The sequence below is a fragment of the Danio aesculapii genome, chromosome 20, assembly GCF_903798145.1.
Source record: "Danio aesculapii chromosome 20, fDanAes4.1, whole genome shotgun sequence".
In the NCBI taxonomy this organism is placed as follows: domain Eukaryota; kingdom Metazoa; phylum Chordata; class Actinopteri; order Cypriniformes; family Danionidae; genus Danio; species Danio aesculapii.
The window spans coordinates 40,796,226-40,818,106 of NC_079454.1; the positions used below are offsets into that span (position 1 = coordinate 40,796,226).

The 21,881-nt window shown below is 35.3% G+C and overlaps 1 protein-coding gene across 2 annotated transcripts in view; it reads right to left on the reverse strand.

Annotated features, from left to right (window-relative positions):
* Nucleotides 1-9,707: 9,707 nt before the first annotated feature.
* The window catches only part of nkain2 (sodium/potassium transporting ATPase interacting 2), a 314,135-nt gene continuing 301,961 nt past the window's right edge, over nucleotides 9,708-21,881 (reverse strand). The window contains exons 6-7 of one of the 2 annotated variants that reach the window (XM_056445621.1): nucleotides 21,715-21,796; nucleotides 9,708-10,958 (exon numbers count right to left, since the gene is read on the reverse strand). In XM_056445621.1, coding sequence (XP_056301596.1) covers nucleotides 10,949-10,958; nucleotides 21,715-21,796 — 92 coding nt within the window. In that variant the 3' untranslated portion in view covers nucleotides 9,708-10,948. Of the gene's footprint in view, nucleotides 10,959-21,710; nucleotides 21,797-21,881 lie in introns of those variants that run through there. The other variant, XM_056445622.1, reaches the window with a different exon arrangement.

Consider the following 21,881-nt stretch of genomic DNA (forward strand, 5'->3'; position numbering starts at 1 on the left):
CAGCTTCAGCGTCAGCAGCATTCTCCAGTGAAGCCTGGTCTTTCATCCCTATGTATCACCTCCTTCCATAGCACAACTCCTGTGTGCTCTTCAAAGCACCCTACAGTTTTAATACAGAATGGAGCATTGAGATAGGATACTAGCTTTAGCCCTATAAAATATTGAAGTCAGATTGATCCCTGTTTTGCACGATGAGATTTCCACACATCATCAATAGCTCTGAACGTTGTGGGCTTTTGGAGATTATGAAGTGACCTATGTGCTCAAAGCACAGTTCAGATGGAGTGTCTCAGTAGTTTAAATTGATTCTCCCACACTTTCTTAACTCATTTATTCCATCCTGTAGATTTTCTCTACTGGCTATCTGCTGAAGTAGGAACAAAGTAGCCATGTGTTTTCCCCCTTCTCTATTCCAAGAATGGTTTCACCGTCTTAACTACAGTAGATAAGTGATATTTGATGACAAACTTTGATGTTGGCTTGACAAAGTCGGGACTGAAATTTTGAGAAAGTTTGAGGCTGAAAGTTCTGGGAATGTCTGTGGAAAGTTTAAGCACTGATGGATTGATGAATAGATAGTAACAATGACAAATTAAAATAATATCTGTTTCTAACATAAATTACCATACTGATAGCACAAATAGCTAACATTAATTAACATGTTTCTAGCATATTACTAACACTTTCTGCAATGTATTGACGTATTTCTAGTGTAAATGGTCATCCTTACAGTGCAACTTAATTAATTACAAGCATGTTTGTGTTAGCATGTCTCTAACATGAATTAATATAGCAAGAATATATGAATTGTTAGCATAAATTAGCATGCTAACATGTCTCTAATATACAGTTGAAGTCAGAATTATTAGCCCCTCATTGAATTAAAAAATATATATATTTCCCAAATGATGTTTAACAGAGTAAGGAAATTTTCACAGTATGTCTGATAATATTTTTTCTTCTGGAGAAAGTCTTATTTGTTTTATTTCGGCTAGAATAAAAGCAGTTTTTAATTTTTTAAAAACCATTTTAAGGTCAAAATTATTAGCCCCTTTAAGCTATATATTTTTTCCGGTAGTCTACAGAACAAACCATCGTTATGCAATTACTTGCCAAATTACCCTATCCTGCCTTAACCTAATTAACCTAGTTAAGCCTTTAAATGTCACTTTAAGCTGTATAGAAGCGTCTTGAAAAATATCTAGTCAAATATTATTTACTGTCATCAGGGCAAAGATAAAATAAATCAGTTACTTGAAATGGGTTATTAATTAAAACTATTATGTTTAGAAATGTGTTTAAAAAAATCTTCTCTTCGTTAAACAGAAATTGGGGAAAAAAATAAACAGGAGGGCTAATAATTCTAACTTCAACTGTATATGTACTGAATTTAACTTGTTTATGGTCTGATTCTGAATGTTTTTGTAATCAATTATAGATTGGATCATCCATTTTATGAAAAACCTAAGCATAGTCTAAGCATGAATTGCTATGTTGTTAGCATGCTTTGGTAGCACTTTATTTTAAGGTGTTCTTAAAATAAAGGTGTCCCATACAACTAAACCTAACCTAAGTACATATAAATAATTAATATTACTCAGTAGTTAATGAATAACAAGGACACATTAAAATAATATCTATGTTTCTAACATAAATGATCATACTGATAGCACAAATTGCTAACATTAATTAACATGTTTTTAGCATATCACTAACACGTTTGTGCAATGAATTGACATAATTATAGTGTAAATGGTAATCCTAACAGTCCAACGTAATTACAAGCATGTTTGTGTTAGCATGTCTCTAACGTGAATTAATAGAGCAAGAATAAATGAAGTGCTAGCATAAATTAGCATGCTAATATGTTTCTGATATATAACACATGCTACATTTAACTATTGTTTTTGGTCTGATTCTGAATGTTTTTGTAATCAATTATAGATTGGATCATCCATTTTATGAAAAACCTAAGCATATTCTAAGCATGAATTGCTATGTTGTTAGCATGCTTCGGTAACACTTTATTTTAAGGTGTTCTTAAAATAAAGGTGTCCCATACAACTAAACCTAAGTACATAAGTAATTACTCAGTAATTGATGAATAGATAATAACAAGGACACATAAAAATAATATCTGTTTCTAACATAAATCACTATACTGATAGCACAAATTGCTAACATGAATAAATGTTTCTTACACATTTCTGCAATGAATTGACATATTTCTAGTGTAAATGGTCATCCTTACAGCCCAAGTTAATTAAATACAAGCATGTTTGTGTTAGCATGTTTCTAACATGAATTAATAAAGCAAGAATAAATGAATTGTTAGCATAAATTAGCATGCTAAAATGTCTCTAATATATAACACATGCTACATTTAACTATTGTTTATGGTCTGATTCAGAAAGTTTTTGTAATCAATTATAGATCAGATCATCCATTTCATGAAAAACCTTACAAGATATAGCATACTGAATCAGAGCCACCTGAACGTCTGACATGAGTTTGGTGTTTGCAGTTTAAAAACTCTAAGAGGAGATAGCCTGCTCTTAATAAAATAGGATCTTAGTTTGTTGGCTTTGTCAAGTCAAAATAACTAGAGAATTATTCAGATACGTCAGTTGATCTGTAGCTCAGGTAACCGCATCACTGATGTGCGTGTGATCCTTAATCACTTGTTCCCCACGGGCAACTGCACAACACATGACTGTAAAACAAACACTCGCCTGGAGTGTTTACAGAAGAACAAAAGGCAGTGTTCAAGCAGGAACATGTGATGCTGAAGCAGAGAGGGGAAGCTGTATGATTGACAGCACTTCTTTCTTAAGTGGAGAGACAGTCATCATGACAATGTCAAGCGACAGTCTGTTGCTAGGCACGGTCGCAGTGTGCTGTATGACACGCTACTATACTTAGACATGACATAATAAGGCAAAGAAGTGAAGGCAAAATGAAGAGTCATTGACACAGTCTGGTTTTATTTACAGTCAAGTAACAGAAATAGAAAAAGGCCTAACTATTGAAAACTCAGCACTGAACCCGATGAAAACAACCTGCGTAAAGCGTCTACCATGAGTGTCGTTTGGTTTTAGATGATCATAATCCACCATTTAATTAACGAGAATGGTTAAGCTACAATATAGCGCCAAATAAAAGCTACATTTGTCATTATGTTCGGACACTTTACAAGAATTTCAACTAGTTTCTAAATCCATGTGTTTTTTTTGTTGTTGTTGTTATTATTTACAGTTTTGGTTAGAGCATCGTCATGGGACGTCACATACACTCTTGGGTAGAAGCATCATGCAAGATTTCCCAGTAGGAGAATCATTTTCATTCAGGATTCTTTACGCTGGATAATTATGATCGTCAAATCTGACATTTAACAGCGTCAGGTTTTGTTTTACATGTGTTAATTCAAGGTGAATCTGGCATTAGCGTAGACTGAGACTTGCAACAGTTATTTTTTGCTTTAAATTTGCCGTTTATTTAATATCATCAAGTCTAATCAAGCACCATGTTGAATCAGGATGTATTTACAAATGTCTTAAAAGTCACTTGTACAGCAGCCAGACATGATTTAGGACTCGCTTATCTGGAATATGCTAGTCTTTGAGAAGTGTAAGCTAACAAGAACCTTCAAACAATAGTAAAAATGAAGGGGAATCCCTTGAAAACTTGGTTGAATTTCATCCCAAAAAGCATCAAATCAAATCAAATGAAAGACACTCTATAAAAAAGTGTAAATGAAGAGATATATACCATGTAGGAGTGCATTAATTCACATGAAGTAATTCAGAAGTAAAAATTTATAAAATAAAAATTTTGTAATTTTATAAAGTTAGGTTCTTAATCTTGAAATAATTAAATAAATATTGCATTCATTCGTTTTCCTTCGGCTTAGTCCCTTTATTCATTTGTGGTAGCCACAACGGAATAAACCGCCAACTTATCCAGCATACTGTATGTTTCACACAGCGGATCCCCAGTACTGGAAACATCTATTCACACATATACACTACAGCCAATTTAGTTTATTCAATTCACCTATAGCGAATGTCTTTGGACTGTGGGGGAAACCGGAGCAACTGAAGGAAACCCACGCGAACATGGGGAGAACATGCAAACTCCACACAGAAATGCCTGACCCAGCCGAGGCTCAAACCCAGCCGAGGCTCAAACCAGCAACCTTCTTGCTGTGAGGCGAACATGCTACCCACTGCGCCACCCATGTCGGCCTTAAATTAAATTATTTTGTAATTTTATTAAAAAAAATACTGTTTTATAAATAAAATTATGACTAAAATGCTAGAATTACTCTACATAAAGGTTACTATACATATAAAAAGACATTTTAATAAAGAGAAAAAACAAGACTTATTATTATTAAGACATTATTATTATGAAAAATGTAAGATATTCTGCAGCATTGTTATGATTTTTTCCCTTCATAATACCAAAATTTGTCCAGATGTTTTTTTATTTTTATTTTAAATTCTACAATAAATAATTCTACCTAATACTAATCTAAAATTATATAAAAAAGCTTAACATTCATTCACCAGCATGGACCATGCCACACTTTGATCTAGACTTTATTGTAGGGATGGTAAGGGAACAGTGAGATGAAGAGGAAGGAAAGTAAGGGGATAAACAGTGAACAGGTAGGTATCGGGTGTCATACGATGATGCCCAGTGTCCCAGGCTAATACACTAATATGGTTTAGTTTTAAAACAAGTTTTAGAATGAAAACGATCCGTGTCCACACTGGCGTTTCACCTAGTGTTTCTGATCAACTCTCCGTCCACACTACACCGCTGGAAACGCACATCACGTGACTACACACACACACACTCTGGCATGCACTGCAGCATGCTTTGAGCACATCTACCCAGATGAGAGCTGTGCACGTCAGACTGTTCATCAAGGATCTACTGCTGGATCTAATCTCACTATTTGTTAAACGTGATATTTAATTCATCTTGTTGGCTATATCTAACGACATATTCCCCGACTTTGGTCTTTTGAATCTATTATTTGTTCTCAGGTAACGTGTTTTGGCTGGGCGCAGAGATAAGTTAGGTTAATATATTAATTAACGTAACCACGTACACTGATTCTGCACATTTGACTGATTGCTTGCCTTTATTCCCTATATTATATAAACTTATTGTACGTTATACTTTTATAATGACCATTATTAATTATGAAAACTAATATTAAGCAAAAGAGAAAGTATGTTTCATATTTTCAATCAAAATGAAAGGAGGCAGTAATGTTATAGGCTTCATTTGTTATAAATATGCATACAGTGAAGATGACAGTCATATAAATATGTAGCTACACGATGCCTCAACATTTTTGGCGTCTGTGAAGTTGCTAATATCAAAATGAAAATAGACAGTTCTTTATATCATGTTTTCATTTTATTGTTAAGATGAGACTTATTGTTGAGATTATTGTTATTGTGAAACAGCATGGCCAGGGTGATGTGAATGAGGTTATACAGTACACTGTTCACTTTGAATATTTACCTGACGTGTCCTCAGGAGTTTGTTTTCCAAATCAAACTTGCTGTCTGAACTAGTCTGAACTTTCAAGGAAAGGGTGCAAGACAGAAATCTGTGCACTTAATATTGAGGAAAAAGCCCCAATCACCCCTCCATTTTCAGATGTCTCCATTTTTCACCATCCACACTGAGACAGAGCAGCAGCGTTTTAGAATAAAAATGGCATCCTCAGCATTTTCAAAAAGCTCAGTTTTCGGCGCTCGAAAACTCCGGCGTAGTGTGAACGGATGGCATAACCGTAGCAAAACTTTTGCGTTTTAAAATGAAAACGTACTAGTGTAAATGGGGCCTCAGAGTGGAGGTACCGTCTCTGTAATATTTTGGTAGAAATATTGAACCCCCGATTCAACCTAAAAGGGAAGAGAGGGGGGATTGTTAATGGGAAGCAGAGAAAAAGAGGGAGGAGGGTTCAAGAGAATGAGAAGAACAGTGCTAGAGGGCTGGTCTGCCTTAAATAAGTTTTAGGGAGTAGGTGATTGGATAAGGAGTGAGGCGTGGTCCCGCTGACGAATGAACCAGCAACTATTCCAGCATATATTTTACGCAGCGGATGCTCTTCCAACTGCAACCCATTACTGGGAAACACCCATACACATTCATTCTGTGAAACTGGAGCACATGAAGGAAACCCATACGAATATTGGGAGAACTCCACACAGTAATGACAAATGGTCCAGCCAAGACTCAAACCAGTGGTGCTAACGGTGCTAACCACTGAGCCACCTTGCCGCCCTTTACAATTGTGAGCTTGATGAACCAGGAAGGTTCGTATAGGTTCTCGATGGATGGTAATGAGAGAAAAACTCTGAAAAATGATGGCACTTCTCGCTGATGGAAAGTGTAAAGTGATGATTTATTTACAGTGTATGCGAGTGAAAACCAATATAAACCCTCCAAAGTAACGAAATATCCTAAAATAATAGAACAAATAAACAGCAAACAATATACAACCACACTATCATACACAGACAGGTCACAAATTGCTGACAGCACCACAGTAGCTCGATCACTCGTCAGGTTAACTGACACCAAATTTAACTTTGGGGCTTCCTGCCTCTCGAAGAAGTCTTCCGAGTTGCGATCCCACTTCTGACACCAAAATGTGAGGTTTTCTTACATTACCATCCATCAAGAACCCACTATAAGCCTTCCTGGTTCGTCCTCACAACAATACATGATTCCACTTAATACAAAACAAAAATTACAGGAAAAAAATATTGTCTTAATGTTTTATTTGATTTTGGGATGAAATATAACCTTCCGGAAACGTTCTGTGAGATCCACCCATACAGGTATCCTGTACTCGTGTTATCATTGCATAACCTATACAAATAAATCTATCACTCCACCACACTGAGTCGAATGCAAGCGCAAAGATTGCAGTGAAGGACTGCAGGGAATCATTTGCCAGCGAGGTCTGGAAAGTGGTGCGGCTAGAATATCTTTATTAATTATCAAAGCCACTCAGCTTTGCCAGTGCAGTTCACAAGGGGTTTGATCAAACGCAGCTCAGTCGGAGCCTCTGTTTATGTACAGCCGTTCTGGCTAAGAGCAGATTTGCCATTTATTGGAATGTTAACAGGATGACATTTTAGGCACTTTCTCCTGGAAACTGCAGATGCATGTCAACCCAACACAGATAAGATACATAATTTATCATCCATTTGTGTTGAGGAAGGGGGGAATTCAGATGTGTTTGTCATGATAGTGAAGATCGGATGCATCATCCAAGGGCTATAGTTTGCACGGGATTTTAGGCAAATGAAAGTGCAGTTTAAAAGTATTCATTGAGGAGGAAGGTTACAAAAGAAGCTAAATCACCTGAATAGCTTCAGCATTTCACGTAATTCTAAGCTCTCAGTTAAAAGTTGGGGAACAAAAGGGATAGTTCACACCAAAATTTGAGTTTGCTGTTCATCTATTCACCATCAGCTCAATTGTAGAACTTTAAAGAAGATTTTTTTTTACTGAAATCATGGTCCTTCACTCAAAATACTACTTTTGCTGTTTGTTCAAACTACTTATTTCATAGTTAGAGTTGAAACAACAGTTCTTAAGTTTTTTTAGGGACAACTTAATTGTTTTACGTTCAATCCACTTAAATTTGTAAAAACAATTAAGTTAACTTAATCAAATTGTGTTGGGACATGACGGAATTGTGTGGAAGCCAGCGTTTTTACAGTTTTGGTAAAATGGTCAATGGTTATCAACCATTATCACAAAATGATTAAATGTATACTTAATTACACTGTATTAATAAAGGGATAGTTCACGCAAACATTTTAGTTCTGTCACCATTTTGAATTTCTTCCTTTGGTCAAAGAACTGAAGTTTCTCATCCTGAAGAATGCTGGAAATGTACATGACTTGCATATTGATTTATTTAATTCTAGTTTCTACTCTGGATGTCAATGTCTGCTTTTTTTCAACACCCATCAGAATGTCTTGTTTTTGTGTCCAACAGAAGAAAGAAAATCCTAAAAGTTTTGGATAACTCATCAGAAGAGCCAATATTCTGTCATATTGTCTCATTTTAAATCATAGTAATGTCTGAAAGTGAGTTTTGATTGAGTAACTTGCAGATCTGTGTTGGCTTTGAATGCTGCAAAAAGAGTCAGAAGGTTTAGTCCAATTTGGTGTACTGGTTATAATTGGTTCGCAAACCAAAAATCACTCTGAACCATTTGCTTGAGGCTGTGGATTAGAGGTACTAATCAGGCTATGTTATTGTATAATATGCAAATGTATAGATGATCTCTGTACTTTACAATTTGTGTAGTTATATTTTCTATGTCTTTTAGTGTATGTATTATATGAGAGTGGTACTATAACTCTGACAAGCGGTTCTAAGTGGATTTGCATGGTAAGCTTTAAATAAAAGTGAAGATGTCATATACTAATATATTTAGCTAATATACTTACAAACTTATATACCCTCAAAATCTTTCTGTCAGGACTCTGTCGCCTCGGCCTCGTTAGTTCTTGCTTTGAGTCTGGACACTGCTCCTGTCTAGTCTTGAATATATATGCTGGACTCAGGTCCACTTGGTTCATGCACTCATTTCTCATGTCTTTGTATTGTGTTCTCTTTCATCTTGTTCACCTAAATCTTAACACACTCCGCATAAATCCACTGATTATTTTTACAAAATTGTGTGCAGAAAAAAGCAAAAACAAAAAAAAGTAGGTTCTGGAACTGGTATAGTCAATATAGGCTTATTCTGAAAACATAGCCCTACAGTACATATACGTTTCTGGAGATTGCTGATTATGTAGCCAGAGCTGCGTATGGCTGCATTTCATCTTTAAAATGAACGCTCCGGGGCGGTATGACGTCGTTCCTTTTCTCGCTTACCAGCTGACCGCTTACATCTGTATGGTTGGCTTTCCCGCTGTTACCAGTTTATCCAGTTAGCTCGACACGTACGTCAGCGGACTTAAGACACAGAGCGAAGTTGACCGCGACAACGGGGTGAAGAACGGTTCCAGAAAACAGCTAAGACAAAAACAAAAAACAAAAAATTAAATAAACAAGTAAATGACAGTGTGGGAATGTGGTAAAATCTGAAAACAGGGTAAAACCAGGCGAGAGCTTTTCTTTTTCTGGATTGCTTTTTAAATGCTGTCATTGGGTTTAGGGAAGTGGGTGGGCGTGTCAAGCGGTGCTTTTTAAAACACTATTGGTTGGGTTTAGAGAAGAGGGAGAGTGCGGGGATCAGTCAGTTGGTCAGTCAGTAAATCAGTCAGTCGACAGTGGCCTCTGGTGGATTTACAAGAGAAGAGCAGGCACGAATGGCACTCGCGAAAGAAATTTGAGATCTGAAAAAGCGTACACAGCGGCCTCTAGTGGATTCGCAAATATAAAAACTGCAAAAAAACATAGCTCCTGGGATGTATTTTGCTCTCTCCAGAATTGTATTTAGGGGTATGTCATCAGAATGAACCTGGGTTGAATATTGCTCTTATTAATGTTTAGTTTCCTGCACAAATAATCATTTCCCTCCATAACTCCATCAGCAGTTATATGTATTAATTCTGCTTTCCGTGATTTACTTTTTTAATTCTCATTTTGATTTATATTATTAACTTAAATTTTTATAAATCACCAAGAACCATGGTTTCAACTAAAAATCTTCTTTAATGTTCTACCAAAAAACAAAAAAGTCACATCTCAAATGTCCCAAGGGTGAGTATATCAACATCAGATGCTCCTTTCTGAGCAAACAATTCCTTTCAGAAATCACCTTGGGTCTCGTTATTACAGAAAAGGAAAGGCTCTAACCCAAGCAGACTCTTCCACAGACCTCTTCGCACGTCACATCACTAGAAATACTGCATCTCTATCCCCACCCCCCTCAATATGTACAGGTATATCGAAAAGAAAGGCCCACTTACACACGGCATAATAAATTATTAGTCTACTAGAAAAGAGTGAACACTGGCACACATGTTAAAAAAGGCGTAAAATAGAAAGAAGTTACAATTGGATTTCTATTCATAATTCTTGTTAACAAGACTCAACACCGTCTTTTAAAAAACGACAATATTCACAAGTAACCTTTCGGAGCGACTGACGCCCCTTCCAAAGGTCGGCCTACTGTATGTCTAGCTGAAAGATATTTAATACGCAACAGATTTCGGACACCTCATGCAAACAAATACGGCTGATCCAATGGCGAACGGATAAAATCATAAATTCTTTGTTTACTTTTTTCCTCTGGCGTGTCAAAATAATAAAAAAAATGAATCTCTTAGCAGCTACTTGTTTCTTTATTATTATTTTTTACCGTAACTGTTCTTGGCACTTTCAAGACAAGTACATCCAGGAGAAAGAAGAAGAAAGAAAACGACTTGGGTTGTATTTAAACACCGACGGTTAATCCCAAGTGTTGGGAATCGCCTTTTTGTAAACACAACGGGATTAACGACTCCTCACCGCTGATTTGTTGAACTAGATAACTAATATACTGACAAGTTAAAGAACATTCTTTAAGTATGGGTGAAAAATCACACTGACACGATATCCACTCGCTCCATTGCACGATTCCAAGTCTTTCTTATTGCAGATCTGTCAGCAGACATAGACGCAATCTTCTCCTCCGGGTTTGCACTGCTAATGTCCAGAGCGAGATGAGAGTTTGTGAGGGTTTCGGGCCACACGAGGGCTTTCTCGCGCCGGACGCTCTGGTGGAGGATGGACTGGGTGTAAGACAATGAAAAACCCACTGTTGCTTGAGTCTTTGAGGTTAAAGTGTCGGCTCTGCGCTCCTCCGACAGTTCGTAAGACACAATCATGTTAAGACATTTACGTAGAAAGACAAGTTCAGACTTCAGTTCGTCGTTTTGATTGGCTGATAAGGCAGTTCTCTTTTTACTTTGACCTGTGGGAGAAGAAAACAAACATTTAATACTGAATACAGGGCGTGTAATGAGAAGGCAGATCTTAATTAGGCTCTGCAGGGTCAACCGATGATGTCTCACTAAAATATTTACAATGTATGAATGTCATTGCATTAATTAATGACATTTATATATGCAAAAGACAGCACACATCTTTAGTCAGACATTATTCCCAATTTTGGTTTGAGTTTAACTTGTAAACTAACCCAACTGCTAATTTAATGTGATTTTCAAAAGGCAAGTTTGTAACTGAATGTGACAGCAATTGGTCATAAAAACTACACATCTTTACTTGGAATATTTCTGCAGCCTAATCTAAGTAAATAAATAAACAAAATTAAAATGTTGGGAAGTTAGTATAGACACTAGTGTATGCCTATTAATATAAAAACATGTATTATTAAAACAATCAGATTTTTGGTTTCAACTGATAACAATATATAAAGAGTGTGTAACCTTTATGGCGATTAATATGTTCTTTTCATTGTCTTTAAAATGAAATAACTGAATACAAACCAAGGATGCTGTGAAGAAATGTTCATTTTAGAAGAAAATTTCAGCAGCATTGTATACAATGCTCAGTTGCTAAATGTAATAGAATTTTTTTTTAGTTTTATTTACTAATTTTTTGCTTTAATTTTACTTTAGGTAACTATTTTAAAAATGAAAATAAACAAATTAATTAATAAATAAATAAATAAAGTGAATAAAAACAAAGGGAAACTTGTTTGTGTGTGCGTGTGTTTTTTTTTACATCATATGCTAACATATTGAGTGTTATGAGAGACTTTAAACATATGCAGGTTCCACCAAAACAACAACAGCGGTTTACAGTGTTTCTTTACAAAGTGACATCACTGATTAGGGGTCTGGCATGCAGAAAAATTATTTTTCTGATTCGTATGAGCAGGAATCATTTTGACAACATTGTCCTCTGTACACAATGATTCAACTATTTAACTATTCTTCACGATAAGTAATACTGGTTCTTTTAAAGGTGACATTGGATAAAATTGTTAATTTTATAGGTTTTATTGTATTTAGCAAAGTGGCTAACGACGTTGTCTTTTTCTTTTTTGCATTTTAGTAATAATGTAATCCTGTCATGTAGCCTGTGTTGCAATGTAACTTTAGGGGCTCACAGCCATCTGTACACAGAGTCCCAGCTTAGAGGCAGAAAGAGTTAAATTGTTTAATTTCATGTATGAAAGGAATATTCCAGAAAGGGTGGGCGAAGCTTGCTTCTGTGTGCAAAGGATTTTTTTTTTATTGGACTGCTTTTCAAACCTCGAAGCTGGACTCACATTAGAAATGCATTTAAAGGAAGTATTGTACCTACAATCTCTGCAGAAAGTGTAAGTAATCATAAATAATACTTTTTTTTGGTTTCATTTTGTTAGCAAACACTTCAACTCACTAGTGTTTAGAATCAGATCATCATCCTCTCATGTGCAGAATTGTGCTAGCCAGTTTGATGTTGAGGTTTTCATACTAACCAGCACAGAGGCCATGCAGCTGAGCATTTAAATCCAGCAGTTTCACTTTTTATATCTACAGATGTTTGTTTGAATGCATTTTACATTGATAATGGCAGGTTGCAATGTCAAAAAATTATCCGTTATTATCATTCTCATTTGGTTTAACTTGCGCTACAACACTAAAAGGATTCTGTATTAAATTTGTTTCAAGCTTCCTTACATTTATATAGCACCTTTCTACCATTCAAAGAAATTTACACAATGGGGGGAATCTCCTGGATGATGCGACAGCAGCCATACTGCACCAGACCGCACACCACACACCACACACCAGCTGATTGGTGAAGATGATATGGGGATGTTTAGGAGGCCATGATGGACAGAGGCCAGCGAGCAAATTTGGCCCTGGGTTAAACCCCTACTCTTTTTCAAAGGACATCCTTCAATATACTAGGGTGTTAGGACCCACACAGACCGCAGGTTGAGCGCCTCCTGCTAGCCACACTAACACCACTTCTGGCAGCAACCAAGCTTTCCCATGTGGTCTCCCATCCAGGTACTGACCAGGCGCAGCCCTGTTTAGCTTCAGAGGGCGACCATATGAGAGTTGCAGAGAGCTAGCTGCCGTAGTACTGTAGTTTTTATGTGAGTATATTCGCCCGACACACTTTAGCGAAATTTAAAATATTGTCATTATAATGTAAATGTAATGTAATGTAAAATAAACAGCTTCAAATGCTCCATCCTGTCAGTCAAACATGTGTGTAGTGTACTGGCGAGCAGCACCTTATTATCATTTAAAGAGACATGCACCGAAACGGGTCGCTGTAAACTGAGGTGTTTTTAACACGGTAAAAATTGAGTTATTTATACTTGAAATAAGTTAGATAATAAGAAGTTATACACTTTTAATTAAATTAAAACCCGAAAAACTAGATCAACTTTTGCAAAATGGGCATTCAGTGTCACCTCTAATAACTGACCAATGAAAACTAAAAGCTATTTTGCATATGCATTTTTGCATTTGCATATGATCTATGTTTAAGCCTCCAAAAACTTTCTAGTCCACTGTAGGCCTCCGTGTGCTTCTCTGCATTGTGTTAAAGGGCTTCTGAGTGCGATCTATTCATTTCATTTCAGTTTTCTCATATCGTCTTGCCCTTCTAACTAATTATTAGCTGTGACCTTTTCCACTTTTCATTATTCTATTTTTCTCCACACTGAATCTCAAAATTCACTAAACAACGCGCACACACACACAGATTTTCACAAAGGCACGCGCAGAAAAACCTCCTCCCTGAAATATCAAAATATGCCATCTGCTTATGGATGGACCTGCCATTCAAAGCACTCCAATGCATTATGGAGAAGTGAGAGTCTGACATTTACAAAGGCAAGAGACTCATGACGTGACAGAATGATTTAGTCAGCCGGCTATGTAATAAATACAAAACACTGTCTGACAGTGAATATTCAGTGCATCTTCAACAAGATCCTTTGAGGCGAGCGCCGTGGGTACAGAAGGGTGCAGCTCTTTAACAATAATTAATTTTCGATGTAGTCTTTTCTCTGGATTCGGTGTAATCCTCATTAATCCCAATTTTACAGCATCTGTTCCCAGAAGACAAGGATGGGGTTGCGTAAAGCATTGTTACTTGCCACTGATCTAAACTAGCATGTAATTGCACCTTTTGCTGTGTGCATTAGTGGCAAAAATGGAATACAATGTCAATTCTCAGTTTCTCTTGATTTGGGTTTTATAGTTAAAGGTGCTGTATGTAAGTTTTTGACTCTTCTAAAGCATAAAAATATGATGGTATGTTTGCATATTTTTAAGAAACATGCTAAGTGAACATTCTTGATTATCTGAAAAACAATGCTGAAGTCAGATATTCTGCTTTGAAAATGTCTGTTACGGAACGTCTGTCTTTGTTTTGGTTCTTTTAAGCTGCCCAATGCCAGTTTAGCCGATTATATTTCAGCATCCCGGGTTGCCTTGTTGGAAAACCGCGTATTTCATTCAGTCACTCAGAAATATAATATGCGCCCGTGACCGAAATGTGAGCTCCGTTGGACAGTAGCAGACTCTGAAATGAGACGCAGATTCAAAATTCCACATGAGGTGGTTATTAATTAACAAATAATAGAAATATTACGAGCGTAAACATTAGGTGAGCAGGTTACATTCTAACCCCGTGTTCTAACAACACGCTACATCAGATTTGCAGTGATAATCAATTTGGCTGTTTGCACCAGACGCAACATGACAGAAATTTAAATACAGCCATTCAGAAGCACAGAATATGCACTCGCTCACGAAATGGTAAGGTTTAAAATCTAATTAATACATATTAAACATTTAACATTTTTACTTATTATTAAATGTAGATGCAGAATCACTGATATGTGTTGGCTTGCACTGAGTTACAGTTGTAAAGTTTAATTTCAGACTGTTTATTTTATTTTCATGATCTGAGCTGAACAATCTGCTGCTGCTTTGAGTAGTTTGGCAATAAATGTCATGTAAATGGCATTCAAACTCACATTATTAGCAGTTAACAGTAAATACAGCATATGAGGTGTACCTTAGGTGATCATTGTCAGTTTTCTGTTGTTCAGCATGAGCATGAGCCGTTTATAATATATGAAATCGAGGTGTTGGTCAGAACAAAAACTCCTTTTAATATGGAGAATATTCCTTCTATCGCAAGTTGTTGCTTTTATATAGAACACAATATAAATCAGCCTTTAGGCTCGATTGTCAAACTCACTCCTGTTGGTCCTCAATCTGGCAACCTGCCCTTGCGTTTGTTTTGATTCAGGAGTGCATTACCTAGTTCAACCGCTGGGTGTCAAACTTACATACTGCACCTTTAAATGTATGCGTTTGAATAAAATATAATTTAAGTTTTACTGTAAACTATGGAGTTATGCAATTAAGATAACTGTTTTCTATTTACTTTTTAAAAGCAGTTTTTTGTATCATTATTTCAGTCAGATGATACTTCCGAAATTATTCTAATATGCTTTAAGTTGCTTCTCAAAAATATATTTATTGAGTTGAAAACAGATTTTCAGATTTCTTTGATGAATATTCTTTGAAATCACAGGAAAAAATATATATTTTTAAATATACTCAAATAGTAAACATTTGTTTTAAACAGCAACAAATATTTTACAAAAAGATATTTAGAATTGTTTACTCTTCTCGCTTTATATTAATTCAAACAAATTCAGTCTTGATGAGCAGGAGAGACTTTTGACCGGTAGTCAGGGCTTGACATTAACACCAATTAACCCACCAAATGGGGCTAGATGTCAGCTGTGGTGGGTTAGACAGACACCCCCACTAGCCACTTTGGCTGGTTAAATTGTTTTTTTAGATTGCCAGTGCTGGCTCGTCACTAAAGATTAGCATGTTAATTTATGACGTTTGTCAATATGCGTGCAAATGTGATCTTACAGTAAAATCAAGCCGCATGACTGACAAAAATACCTGTTTTACTTTGGTATTAATTACTTTGACGAGGGCTATATACAGCTATATTTTGCTCTTTCTGACACATTATTTAAAATTTGTGGCAAGGAAATAATTAGTTTGGTGTGGCCAGAAAAAAAAAAGGTAAATCCTTAGTGTTGAGCTCTGAAACGTCATGTGAAATAAAACTAATTGAACTGCAATGCGACACTATAAAACCACAACTAATTTGCTCATGCTCATTGAGCAAGGTCACAACAACACACAAAAAAGTTAAATGAAAGATGAGGCTTGTGGACATAACACAAAATTTAAATCAAGTCATTTTTGCATGCCAAAGTCAATTTATGCATATAAAATATATTTTCCCAACAACAAAATTGTGGCTAGTTAAAATGCGGAGTGGCTAGTAACATTAGAAAACTACTAGCCACAGTGGCTGGTGATCAAAAAAGTTGATGTCAAGTCCTGCCGGTAGTGTATATTCTAAATTAATACTGTTATTTTGATATTCCAATTTTGTATTGAATTATGAAAAAAAAAATCATTAAGTAAATAAATAAATAAAAAATAAATTGTATTGATAAGAAATGTTTTCTAATCAGCATATTGAAATCATTTATATTATTATTTATCATTTTATATTATTATCATGCATATTTATTTGTTTTTCAACATGTTAGTGTATATTTATATATTGTGAATAATTTATGATTGATTTTAGCTATCATATTTTGCTTAAAAAGGAAAAAAAAACTCTTTATATATATATTTTATATATTATGGATACTTTTTCTGAAATCTCTCTTAATCAGCTTCTTCACATGACACATTATCTAGAGACACAGTATAAATCAGTGTCATTGGTAACTCTGCTATACAGTATTTTTAAATCATATGCAGCGCAGTCCTGATCACATGTCAATGGCAGGACTCTATGTGTCTGGACTGTGGTGACGAGCAGCTAAGCTCAGCTGTGTCTTTCAATCCCTGGAGGACTGTAGGAATGTTCCGGCTGGTATTTTGCCATCGGTGTCAGTTGTGTGCCAGCACTGGTGATTCTGACAGGCACATTTGGACCCCTGCCATATGTCATCAGCTGGGCTCATCTCACAGAGAGCACTACAGATAAACCATCGACTGAAATACAGTACTATTTCTATGTGTGTACAGTAAGTAGGTTCATTTTTAACAATGGCAAAAAAAACCCTAACTTTTCTTTTCTTATTGCTCATAATTCATCAGTCCAAATTTTATTCAAAATGTTTCAAATAAAAGAAAACAGGAAAATACATAAATTCATCTATCATGATTTAGCTTTAGTAGCAATTTTTAAAAAGTTTAAATCATTTAGAAGTTTAAAGCGCTGTTATTTTAGTCTCTTTATTATGAAATCATCTTTAGTGTGATTTTAGTATTTTATAACGCACTACTTTTCATTCAAAGTTAAGCCATAAAAATCAAATACAAAAATGAAAAACGGTCCCACTTTATATTAATTGTCGCTTATACCTGTGAACTTACACGGTAACTAGATGTGTAAGTAGTATGTAACTACCATGTATGTACACACTGGTACATAGTATTTACTTGTGTAATACTGGTGTAACTACACACATGGAACATCACACAATAGTATGTGTAAGTTCAAATGTGCATTACGCGTCCTCTTTGACACGTTGTTCAGTAGCTCACACATAAAGACTGGCGAGCGCTGAGCACCCGCAGATTTCTTCTCCCGATCACAGCCCGATCTGTCAGCGAGCTCGTTAACTTCCAAATCGTTTTCAAATCAGGCTTAAAATCCTGTAGTGTGAACTAGGCATTACACGTGCAATTGGTGTGACGTACGTGCAACTTCCAGACACACCCAGTTAAATGAATGCCAGCAATGCACCGCGAGTCACGTGACAAGAACTGACCGATCGGCTTCAGCTTGTATGGAATATATACATTTCAGTGAGACTAATTATCTCAGACAAACACAGAACACACAAACAGTGCAGTGCTTTGTAATATTCTCCATGAATAAAACTTGAGTGACAGCAATGTTTTGTCAGCTTGGCATCCTCTGAGATATTGATTAATGATGACCTAGCAACCTACAAATGACCGGCCCCTGGTCCACATTACAATTTTCAAGTGTTGACTGGTCCATGGTGATAAAAAATTTGGGGACCACTGTACTAAATGATTAAATATACATATAATTAAAATTTTACGACAAAAAATGAAAAAAGGGAGAAAATGCATGTAGTGACCAGGTGTAAACAGGCCCATAGTGTCATTTTGTGACTGACTAGAATATCAAACAGACCTGACGACTACTTTTAATGCTTGTTGTTTAATGCTGTTTCTCTCATTTCCAGCAGCTCTTCCATCCCAGATCGCTCTTCATATAGATCGCAGGTCTAAGCTTTGAAAGCATTGCGGTCTCACCTCCTGCATAATGGAGTGCATTGTGGACAAGAAGAACACAATGACCAATAGATCAGTGTCAATAAGCCAAATCCTCTTAAATCTCCCAGCGATCGCCAAGTCCACCTCTGAGCATTCAACTACTTCCCCATAAACATTAAAGCTGCAGACAGAGGCTGAGCAAACAGATCACCTCCCTAATATTGACCTAAGCTATTATCACAGCCAGACTGACAACGGCTTTATTTCTTGGAGATGTTGTGATACTCCTCGGGGTTTTGTTTTTGCTGCAGGTCTGTCACGGACCACCTCTTATAAAAGCACTTTGCAAGCATGTTTAAGTGTGTCCAACATGCACTGAAATTCATTAAACCATAGGCCAGGACTGCAGCACAACAACTACACTACCTGTCAAAGGTTTGGAGTCAGTAGGATTTTTAAATGTTTTAAAATAAGCTTATCCTGCTCACCAAAGCTGCATTTATTTAACCAAAAATACTGTATAAATTGTAAAATTGTGAAATGTTTTTGCACTGTAACAGTTCAAAAGTTATATAGCTTATAATAATTTATTCCAGTTATTTTAAAGATGAATTTTCAGCTTCATTACTCCAGTAATCAGAGTCACATGATCCTTCAGAAATCACTCTATTATTATTATTATTATTATTATTATTATTATTATTATTATTATTATTATTAATGGTAATTAGTAATAAAAGCAATAATGACTGAAGTAATCATTGTATTTGAAATTACATACAATAAGAAAGCAGATATTTAAAATTGTAATAAATATTTAACAATTTAACAATTTTTATAATTTAATACATTTAATAAATACACGAACAGAATAATAATAATAATAATAAACTTTTGACCAGTAGTGTATGCAGAATATAGCTGATAAACAAATGGTTTATATGATGGTTACTGTAACATAACTTATGTATTGCTGAGATATTCTGATTTCTTAATGCTAGAGATGTAAAGGTAAATTTACATTTGCTTAATGACATAAAACCTTTATTTAAAGATATGCTATTGCATTCTGTCACCTTTGAAAAATAAATAAAAAGGTAATGAATTTAAATTACCTATATGAAATCCATATAAAGCTTTTGTATAATGAAATAAAATTTGATAAAGAAACTGAATTAAAAATGAGATTTTATTCAAAATATATTCTTTCACTTTCCTTCGGCTTAGTCACTGCTTGATCAGGGGTCGCCACAGCAGAATGAATCGCCAATTACTCTGGCATATGTTCTACACAGCGGATGACCTTTCGTTATTTGAAATATATAACAAAATAAAAGCAAATGATGGTTGCGCGGTGGCTTAGTGGTTAGCACTGTCACCTCACATGAAGGTTGCCGGTTCAAGTCCCGGCTGGATGCATTACCATTTCTGTCTGGAGTTTGCAGGTTCTTCCCGTGTTCCCGTAGGTTTCCACTGGGTGCTCCGGTTTCCCCCACAGGCCAAACATATGTGGGTATAGGTGAATTGAATAAGCTAAATTGGCCGTAGTGTGTGTGTGTGTGTGTGTGTGTGTGTGTGTGTGTGTGTGTGCGTGCGTGTGTGCGTGTGTGTGTGTGTGTGTGTGTGTGTGTGTGTGAATGAGAGTATGGGTGTTTCCTAGTATAGGTTGCAGCTGGAAGAGCATCCACTGCGTAAAACATATGCTGGATAAGTTGGTGGTTCATTTCGCTGTGGTGACCCCTGATAAATAAAGGGACTAAGTCGAAGGAAAATGAATGAATGAATAAAATCAAATGTATTTTTTATAATAATACAATTAAATATACATTTTATGTCTGTTGTTTTTCAAAAAAAAAAAAAAAATGAAACAGTTTAAATAATAAAATCAATTATATCCAGTTTTTATATCCATTTTGTCTTGAAAATATATACTTGAATACTCCCACTATATCTATTTTTTACTCTCTCTACCTCCTGAATTGTACATTTAGCTTCAATTATCATGAATTAAATAAGTCCAGTTTTCATTTTTTGTCTGTCTGGGTTTACTCTGATCTTACTCATATCTCATATCTCTAAGATATGCAAACAATTGCATAAAACTATCTATTTTCTGTATTATTCGTAAGTTTAGTTATATATATATATAAACAAAACATTTTGTATCTGTCCTTTTATTCTGTTCAACTCTGTTATATCAACTACAAACAGGCTCCAAGTGATGTCACTTCCTCTGGTGGGCAAGTGATGTTGGTTATTAATAAATATGACTGGAAAGGCAAAGTGATTTTATGAATAATTACCACATTAAAACAAGAATCATCTTTTAAAAGTACATGTTTAAAGAAACTCATAAACATTAGTTATTAAGTTCTATTATACAATAATACAAAACAATTGGTAAAACACAAAACTATAGGTATTCTAAACTAAACATTTAAGGCATTTTAAATAATTGTTTGGTTAGCATTTTTGACACTGTTAAGGTACAAAGTGTCTTGTCACTATAGTGGTACCTTCATGGATCAGATTTTGTACCTTTGATGAAGGTACAATATTGCATCTGCAGGTTTTTATTTTATTTAGTTTCTTTGTCTTAAGGTACAATTCTGTTCTATAAAAAGGTACTGCTCCAGTGACAAGGGTTTGTACCGGTCTTCGGTACAACATTGTACCATTTTTTCTGAGAGTGTAATGTTAATGATGTAATATCTTTATCACTAAATTTAAAATAATAAAGCTAAAGGGGACACATTTACCTGACACATAAACAAATAATATTATTATTCAAATCAGTCAACAAATCAAACAATAAAAAAATGGTAACATTTTAATTAGTTAATGTTAATGTAGTTAAATTATTGACTAATAAAAACTAAGTATGAATAATCTTATGAAGCATTTATTAATCATAGTTCAACATTAGCTAATGCATTGATAAATCCAAACTTGTACTTGTTAATGCACATGAGTTAGCATGACCTAACATTATTTAACTTGAATAACATTAACTAATGTTAAAGAAGACGAATAAATACAGTAATAAGTGTATTACTAAAGGTTTGTTCATGTTAGTAAATACGTTATCTAACATTAACTAATGGACCGTTATTCTAAAGTGTTACCCGTTTATCTACAATACAATAACAAAATTACAAACAAGTTACAATACACTTTAGGGAACTGCAGGTTCTTGCACATGAGCAATTATATAAGGCTGAAGAAACAATCTGCATAAATTAAATACCGTGCGCCACATAAATGTACCCTGAAGCCCCATTATAAAACAATGCCTTGCTAAAACTGTACGACAAAGTAGTGTAATACAAAAAAGGGCTTGCTTTGATGTAAAAGCATTCACGATTGCTATAGGCTACTTACATATACATTGGTTGTAGTTGCAAATGCGACGTCTTCTGTGGCCCCTGGTAACCGTACGAATCAAACCCTCCTATAAAGTCAACTAAAAAAGAGAGAAAAAAGAAGAAAGACATCATATAATGTAGAGTGTATTTTAAATAAACACATTCTGATTAGATATCCCTTGA